Consider the following 9,729-nt stretch of genomic DNA (forward strand, 5'->3'; position numbering starts at 1 on the left):
ACTGTACATTTCTTTTCTATTACCACCCACTGCTACTTATACCAACAATGGAAATAAGCGCAGTTATAATAGCAAAATATGTGGGAGAGCATTGCTATAGTGTGACAATACTGTATTGCAACAGGGAGCACATTAATGTTAATACTAAAAATCAAAACGAGTTAGCACATCATTTGTAATAGAAAGGGTTTAATGACAATATCTGATTATTGTTACACTTAAAATGGTTTAAGTGTAAACAATTACAAAATAGATGAATGAGATGATAAAATCATATACAAACCCGATTCCAAAAACGTTGGGACACTGTACAAATTGTGAATAAAAACAGAATGCAATGATGTGGAAGTTTCAAATTTCAATATTTAGATTACAACATATATGACATATCAAATGTTTAAACTGAGAAAATGTATAAGTCTTCTTTTCATAACAGTCTGCAAATGTCTGGGGACTGAGGAGACAAGTTGCTCAAGTTTAGGAATAGGAATGTTGTCCCATTCTTGTCTAATACAGGCTTCTAGTTGCTCAACTGTCTTAGGTCTTCTTTGTCACATCTTCCTCTTTCTAATGCGCCAAATGTTTTCTATGGGTGAAAGATCTGAATTGCAGGCTGGCCATTTCAGTACCCGGATCCTTCTTCTACGCAGCCATGATGTTGTAATTGATGCAGTATGTGGTCTGGCATTGTCCTGTTGCAAGGTCTTCCATGAAAGAGACGACATCTGGATGGGAGCATATGTTGTTCTAGAACGTGGATATACCTTTCAGCATTGATGGTGCCTTTCCAGATGTTTAAGCTGCCCATGCCACACGCACTCATGCAACCCCATACCATCAGAGATGCAGGCTTCTGAACTGAGCGCTGATAACAACTTGGGTTGTCCTTGTCCTCTTTAGTCCGGATGACATGGTGTCCCAGTTTTCCAAAAAGAACTTCAAATTTTGATTCCACAGAACAGTTTTCCAGTTTGCCACAGTTCATTTTAAATGAGCCTTGGCCCAGAGAAAACGCCTGCACTTCTGGATCATGTTCCGATATGGTTTCTTTTTTGACCTATAGAGTTTTAGCCGGCAACGGTGAATGTCACGGTGGATTGTGTTGACCGACAATGTTTTCTGGAAGTATTCCTGAGCCCATGTTGTGATTTCCATTACAGTAGCATTCCTGTATGTGATGCAGTGCCGTCTAAGGGCCCGAAGATCACGGGCATCCAGTATGTTTTTCCGGCCTTGACCCTTACGCACAGAGATTGTTCCAGATTCTCTGAATCTTTGGATGATATTATGCACTGTAGATGATGATAACTTCAAACTCTTTGCAATTTTTCTCTGAGAAACTCCTTTCCGATGTTGCTCCACTATTTTTCACCGCACCATTGGGGGAATTGGTGATCCTCTGCCCATCTTGACTTCTGAGAGACGCGGCCACTCTGAGAGGCTCTTTTTATACTCAATCATGTTGCCAATTGACCTAATAAGTTGCAAATTGGTCCTCCAGCTGTTCCTTATATGTACATTTAACTTTTTCAGCCTCTTATTGCTACCTGTCCCAACTTTTTTGGAATGTGTAGCTCTCATAAAATCCAAAATAGGCCAATTATTGGGGATGACATTTCAACATGTCTCACTGTCAACATTTGATATGTCATCTATATTCTATTGTAAATAAAATATAAGTTTATGAGATTTGTAAATTATTGTATTCTTTTTTTATTCACAATTTGTAAAGTGTCCCAACTTTTTTGGAATCGGGTTTGTACCATAAATTGCACTCAGCATGTATGTAAAAATTTACCTGAGAGATAGAGAGTGAAAGAGAGAGATAGAGCCAGAGCCCAAGAAAAGCCAAGAATCTAAGAGACAGAGCAACAGTTACAATATTCTTTTATCCCTTCCTTGACCGTGTGACTGAAACTCAGATGTGAGACATTCAAACTGACCAATCAGAAGATTAAAACTTCCCCCACTGTACTAAAGGAGTGACAATTTGTAGACCCCCAATGTACACACATCTTGGCCTACAGGGCTTGATTACTATCAACACATTTGTGCCTTCCAAATGGCCCTTGTAGCAAGGGAGAGGGGGTTGAAACAGTAAAGCAAATGTCTTTGTTAATTTTAAAAAATCTTTTAGATATTTTCAATTTTATACCTGTGGTCTTCAGGCCCTTAGACAGCACTGCATCACTCATCGGCATGATTGTGTCAATGGCATTATTAAATGGGCCCAGGAATACTTCCAGAAACCACCGTCGGTAAACAAAATCTGCCATGCCATCTGCAGATGCCAACTAAAGCTCTATCATGCAAAAAGGAAGCCATATGTGAACATGGTCCAGAAGCGCTGTCGTGTCCTGTGGGCCAAGGCTCATTTAAAATGGACTATTTCAAAGTGTAAAAGTGTTCTATGGTCAGACAAGTCCAAATTTGACATTCTTGTTGGAAATCACGGACGCCGTGTCCTCCGGGCCAAAGAGGAGGGAGACCTTCCAGCGTGTCGTCAGCGTTCAGTCCAAAAAAGCCAGCATCTCTAATGGTATGGGGATGCATACGTGCATACGGTATGGGCAGCTTGCATATTTTGGAAGGCACTATGAATGTTGAAAGGTATATAAAGATTTCCAGATGACGTCTATTTCAGGGAAGGCCTTGTGTATTTCAGCAGGACAATGCAAAACCACATACTGCAGCTATTACAACAGCATGGCTCAGTTCAGTTGGTGAAGGTTTTAAGTCGTGTAAGTCAAATCGAATGTTTCTTGACAAAAAGTCTTACAAAAATTCAATCAATATATTGTTTTATATGAATGACTATGCAGGATAATTGTACATCATTTTGAAGCAAAAACTCTAGTCTACAACCTCCAATACCCAGAAGTCTTTTGAACACAGATTTAATATATATATTTTTTTTTTGGCTTTATTTCAGTGACTTAAGTTTTTTGTTTTTTTAATAACCACGCATAAATATTACTCCTTCAAAAACACAAACATGTACATACATGTTCCTCACATATTATTGTAGCCTAGTTTGTTCTGAATACAGTGTAATAACACTTTTTCCATTAATATGTTTATGAACAAGCACAAATGTCAGGGCATGTCAAAACTTCTCCAGGGCCCCGAAAATCCTCAGACCCCAGAGGGTTAAACATTTGTTATATTATCTGTGTTCTACCTGTGAATAAAATATTGGCTCATGTGATTTGAAAGACTTTTAGTTTTCATTTTATTCAAATAAAAAAAAAATGTCCCAACTTTTTGTTGTATTTTGAGTTGTACAACACTGAGTTTATTCAGATATAATTTCTGGAGGTTTAGAGGTTTCATTTATTTCAAAATATATCAATAATTTTTTTAAAGGGCAGTTGTGGCCTAGTGGTTAGAGAGTCAGACTTGTAACCTGAAGGTCGTGGGTTTGTGGGTGCCAGCAGAAAATCTAGGTGTGGGGAGTGAACTATTGCTCCCTGGGCGCCGCAGCAAAAAATGCAGAGTGCCATACTTGGCTTTCACTTATAAAAATAAAAATAAAATAAAATAAAATAAAACTATAATATGCTAGTTTTGATATTATATCAAACTCATTATCAAATTAGTTTATTATTGTGTCCAAAAATAAGTTGCTGCAGGTGAAAGATCACTCATGTTAATGGGACCAAGTATTGATGTTTTTAATCCACCATCGAATGATGTAACTCAACAAAGATAAACTTGTTATTAACAGGTCATTAAGTTGTTTTCACTTCTAATATTGTCCCTTGGCCATTCTAGGAAATGATACTGTTAACCACGTTTCCCAGTGGCCCAAGATAAATGGACCTTCAGGTTATGAAACACTTTAATTAAGTCCCTTGGTCAAAAGGCCAAGACCAGTCCCAATGAGGTTTGTGATTGTGGTGACACTGAGATGAGAACAGTGGTGAAAATATGAAGACTGAAAATTGTTTTTGTGACTTACTATTATATCTTTCTCCAAAATGTCTGGCATCCAGACAATCTTTATATCACAAGAATGTTTCATCACAAGAATAGAGTACTTGAAAACCATACGTTGGCAGAGATACCTTACAGTGAAAATTACTCCATTGCAAGTTACAAGTCACCAATTCCAATATGACTTGAGTAAAAATCTTAAGTTTCTGATTTTTAACAGTACTTCAGTATTTTACTCGTACTGAATGTAGGCTGAAAAATGCATTACTCCTCAACATGCCGGAAATGAGAGTTGCTAGTGCAAAAATACAAACAGTTGATTTGTGAGGAGAGCAAGCACATGTTTATTTTCTAAAATCAAAATAAAACCGAGCACTTCAATATTGCAATAAATAAATAAACAGCCTTTTAAACATTTACAAACACTCAAGTTGAACTCTCAGTTAAGCTCAAGTGCTTAAAAAAGGCATATGTAAACCAATATCCTTCAAAAAATGTATCTTCAATATAATAGATGAATAAAAACATGTAAAGTTAAACAGTCAAAGCCTACTTGCACTGGACATTACAGTGAAAAACTGTAAATTGACAATTCCCTGCGTGACACTTCACATTTGATGTATTTTCGTTGAAATAACGAATATAATATAATTAGTAATTTTTTTTTAATTTTATGTGTGTTACCATGATGATGTTTAATTTTTGTGTGAATAACACTGTGTGCACCCTCTATATATTAATATTGTCCTTTTCAGCTTGTGGAAAAGTTGTTTGTGATGAGCTTTGATTCATCATGTGACTCTCATCACCACTGTATTTGGTGGTTTTCAATGTATTACAAAGGTACAAAACATATAATAGTACTTCAATAGGTTGGTAAATTAACATCAACATTATGAGTTCATGAAATATGTGTTTTGTTTGTTTGGTTTTTTAACTGTAAATTTAATGGATTTTTAACTAAGTGTTTAAAATAGAAAGTTATGAACCATAATTAATACATCTATAAACCGTTAAATTATACAGTTTTGAACTGTAAACTAGTACTGTCCCATAAAACTGAAAACGTTAAAGTTCTGGCAACCACAGCTGCCGTTTTTTTTTACCGTAAATTTTACGGGGATTTTTTTTTTTTTTTTTTTTTTACAGTTTGTTATTCACAACAAATTGCTTATGCACTCATTTTTCTTACTTACATGTCTGGTTTGATGAATCCATACAACCACATGGATACATATAATTTACATTTACATTTACATTTATTCATTTGGCAGACGCTTTTATCCAAAGCGACTTACAAGTGAGAAATACAACAAGCGAGTAGTCATGAAGTGGCAAATAGACACAAGAAGTGCTCACAATACAAGTTTTAGGCAGTGCTCAGAGTATAAGGCCGGTGCGCCTCCCAGGTGATGTGTTCCCTCACGGCTCTCACCCGCCCTGCTCGTCACATACCCCCATCGCCCCTCGTAGGCTGGGGGGTACTCCCGAGACTGCGCTCTACTCCCCCCTGGGGCCTGTCTCGGCGGCCGCAGCACCTGGGGGTAAGGACAGACGAGACGAGAGAAAGGAGACGGAAGCAAGGGGAGTGACAGAACGAGAGAGGGGAGAGAGGAAATTCTGCACATTTCTTGGTCCGGTTCCCCGACACACTGCCGCTCGGTCCTCAGCCTGCCAAGAGGCTCTTCTTCGCGGTGCCATGCGGTGGCACTGGACGCTCGGTGGACGGCCCGATCCTCGACCGCCTCCTGGCGGCTTGCGATGGCTCCTCTGGCTGAGGGCAGCCGGCAGCGAGTCCCCCGTCCCCTGCTCCTCCCCTTCATGGCGGACGGCAGCAGGCTCCGGCCCACGGCGGACGGCGGCGACTCCTCCGCTCCCTCCTGGACGGCAGCCACCCCACCTCGTCCCAGGAGCACGGCATCTGGGTCTCCGTCCCACCTTTCACAAGGCTCCAGTACCACCGCCTCGGGCAGCCTCTCGCGGTCTTCACTCCCGCGCTGCCCGAACTCCGCAGCACTGCATTCCCCCTCAGCAGCGAGGGCTCTCCGACAGCATGTCCCTCCTTCCTCCCGGGTTTCGGCACCAATGTAACACGGTTAGTAGATACGGGAAGAAGGAGGTGGGGACCGGCGAACGTTCAACAAAACTTTAATTCAAAATAAACAAAAAATGAAAGTAATGCCGGCAGACCCTCGCGGACGTCTGCCGGCCACACAAACATAATAAAACATAAAATAAAGTCCAGGCCTGGTCCTCTCTCGTCCTTCACTGTAGTCGCTCTTCCTTTTATGCTCCCGGAGCTCCTCTGTGAGGGACTCAAGGCCGATGCGCCTCCCAGGTGATGCTCATTAACACTCGCGCCACCGGCCTCGCACCATTCCCTCACGGCTCTCGCCCGCCCAGCTCGCCACAATGAGGTGCTCACAAAAGTTTTCAGCTGTCTTTTGAATATTGCCAGGGATTCTGCATTCCGGATGAAGGCAGGAAGATTGTTCCACCAGCAAGGAACAGTGAACGAGAATGTTCTGGAGCATGATTTTTGTACCTTTCTGTGATGGTACCAAGATCCTTCGCTCCTGATGGTACCACAAGCCTTCGCTAATAAGCCTAGGCTTCTGGTAGGAGTGTAGACTTGTAAGATTGAGTGGAAGTAGGAGGGTAATGAGCCTGTGGTAGATCTGTAAGCAAGCGTCAACGCCTTGAATTTGATGCAAGCAGCAAGTGGTAGCCAGTGCAGAGAGATGAAGAGAGGCGTGACGTGGGCTCTTTTGGGCTCGTTAAAGACGAGACGTGCTGCAGCATTCTGAATAATTTGTAGAGGCTTGATTGTGCATGATGACAGTCCAGCCAGAAGAGCATTGCAGTAATCAAGCCTAGAAATGACCAGGGACTGGACCAGAAGTTGTGTTGCATGTTCTTTTAGAAAGGCCTAATTTTCCTGATGTTGTAAAGTGCAAATCTGCATGACCGAGCTGTCTTCGCAATGTGGTCCTTGAAGGTCAGTTGGTCATCAAGGATTACTCGAAGATTTCTGGCCGCATTTGATGGGGTAATTGAGGATGTACCTAGCTGGATGCTGAAATCATGCTTTAGACTTGGATTGGCAGGGAAGACAAGAAGCTCAGTCTTAGCGAGGTTGAGCCGTAGATTATGTTTTTTCATCCATGCCGAGATGTCCGCCAGACAGCTTGAGATTCGTGCAGTTACTGTGGGATCATCTGGTTAGAATGAAAGGAAGAGTTGTGTGTCATCAGCATAGCATTGGTAGGAGAAACCATGTGCCTGAATGATGGGACTAAGTGATGTAGTGTAAATGAAGAAGAGGAGGGGTCCAAGAACTGAACCCTGAGGAACCCCCGTGGTCAGTTGATGAGCTTTGGATACCTCCCCTCTTCAGGCAACCCTGAAAGACCTTCCTGTGAGATAGGATTCAAACTCAAAAGTGGAGTAGCTGTGATGCCCAGTGATGAGAGGGTGGACAGAAGGATCTGATGATTCACTGTGTCAAAGGCAGCAGATAGATCGAGCAGAATGAGAACTGATGATTTGGAATTAGCCTTCGCAATCCACAAGGATTCAGTGACCAACAGTAGTGCAGTCTCGGTCGAGTGGCCACTCTTGAAACCAGATTGATTGACATCCATTTGGTTGCTCTGTGAGAGGAAAGATGACACCTGGTTGAAAACAACTCGTTCAAGTGTTTTGGCTATGAATGGTGGAAGAGAAACAGGTCTGTAGCTGTCTACAAGAGACGTGTTTAATGTGGGTTTTTAAGCAGTGGGGTTACCCAAGCCTGGTTGAATGTGTTAGGCAAAGTGCTAGTGTGGAGAGATGTGTTGATAATGTGTTTACGTCCTGGTAAAGTGTAGGAGCGATGGATTGTAGAAGGTGTGAGGGGATGGGATCTAGAGGGCAGGTGGTGGGATGACTGGAGAGTAGAAGTTTAGATACTTCTGTCTCAGTGAGGGGGGAGCATGAAGAGAGGAGGTTTGTGACTGTGTATGTGGTTGGTCTGAGTTCCTGTGTGTGTAGATTGGAGAATGGTAGGTGATGGTAGATGTTTTGTCAGTGAAAAAAAAAATAGCAAAATTATCAGCAATTAGGGAGGAGGTTGGTGGTAGTGGAGGGGGACAGAGGAGAGAGTTGAGAATGTTTTAAAAAGTGTGTGTGTGTGTGTGTGTGTGTGTGTGTGTGTGTGTGTGTGTGTGTGTGTGTGTGTGTGTGTGTGTGTGTGTGTGTGTGTGTTTGAAGCACTCTTGATTTTGTTGAGGAAATAGGAAGATTTAGCAGCATGAATTTCAGCAGAAAAGGATGAGAGCAGAGATTCATAGCTACTTAGGTCAGATTGGTCTTTTGATTTGTGCCACTTCCTCTCTGCAGCCCTGAGTTTGGAACATCAGATAACCAGGGGTTAGAGGGAGTAGCACGTGCAAGCCTGGATGACAGAGGACAGATACTATCTAGAGATGAAGTTAAGGTGGAACATAAAGTGTCAGTTGCTGTATTCACATCAAGAGATGAGAATTGTGAGGGTGAGGGAAGGGAGGATGATACAGCAGAGGAAAGATGAGAAGAAGAAAGAGAGCGCAGGTTTCGTCTGGTAGAGGGGTTGGTGGTGAACAAATGTGGAGATGTAGGTTAAAAGTAATGAAGAAATTATCAGAAATGTGCAGAGGTTTCACCAAAATGTTGTCAGTGATGCAGTTGCATGTGTAAATGTGGTCAAGTTGGTTGCCAGATTTGTATGTACTTGAGGTAATGAGCTGATTGAGATCGAATGAGGCTACAAGCATAAGGCATCTGTAGATAAATGTCGAAATCGCCAAAAACTACAAGTGGGCTACCATCCTCTGGGAATGAGAACAGCAGCATTTCCAGTTCCTCTACAAAGGTACCCAGTGTGCCTGGGGGGCGGTACATTACTACAATGTGAATTTTGACAGGAATTGAGAGTGTAATAGCATGAAACTCAAATTAATTGTTGTTGCAAAGAGAGGAATGAGTCGAGTATTTCCCATTGTCAGAAATGAGAAGACCTGTGCCTCCACCCCTCCCAGACTGACGCGGGGTATGAAAGAAAATGAAGTTGTTAGAGAGAGCAGCAGGGGTTGCTGAGTCCTCTGGACGAATCCAGGTCTCAGTCAAGCCCAAGATATTAAGAGAAGAATTAGTAGCAAAGGTTGGAATGAAGTCAGCTTTGTTAACTGCTGACTGACAATTCCATAGACCCACAGAGACAGAGAGAGAAGTATTAGTATTAGAAGAGGAGTAAACAGGGCACAGGTTAGAAGCATTGCGCTGCCTTTTACGTGGGTTAGTGGAGCATTGCCGAGAGACAACAGGAATGTATTGAAAGCACATGCTGAGGATGAAGGAAAAGTGTGAAAGGTAGGAAGAAACTTAAGTGCTTACCGGTGGCGTTGATCGGTGGAGTCGCGCAGGTAGAGTCGCAGGTCTTTACCCGAGTCGATCGAACATGAGGAGGCTGAACGCTCCCGCTGACGCTTCCGCAACAGCGCGCACACACAATAAATATACTGCTTATTAACACGTGATTGAAAACAGCTAAGCCTGCCTTGAAAATTAGCACTGCAAAGCCCAAAGCCCATGAATGGGTGAAATCGAAACTGATGCTAGAACAACGCAGCGCTTAAGTGTGAAAAACGAGCAATAACACCAATAAACTTTGCAAAACACGGCTGTTATTCTAAACAAGTACAATTAAAATATAATTATAGTCAAGGTAGAAAATAGGACAAGCACAGATACGAATTTAATCCTTCCTAGCAGCAA

General features: G+C 42.0%; 1 protein-coding gene across 1 annotated transcript in view; it reads right to left on the minus strand.

The window, feature by feature from the left end:
• The window catches only part of LOC137004250 (uncharacterized), a 5,088-nt gene extending 2,887 nt beyond the window's left edge, over window positions 1-2,201 (minus strand). The window contains exon 1 of the mRNA XM_067364435.1: window positions 2,156-2,201. Coding sequence (XP_067220536.1) covers window positions 2,156-2,201 — 46 coding nt within the window. The remainder of the gene's footprint in view (window positions 1-2,155) is intronic.
• Between the last annotated feature and the right edge of the window lie 7,528 nt (window positions 2,202-9,729).

Source organism: Chanodichthys erythropterus, chromosome 17 (genome assembly GCF_024489055.1).
Source record: "Chanodichthys erythropterus isolate Z2021 chromosome 17, ASM2448905v1, whole genome shotgun sequence".
NCBI lineage: Eukaryota > Metazoa > Chordata > Actinopteri > Cypriniformes > Xenocyprididae > Chanodichthys > Chanodichthys erythropterus.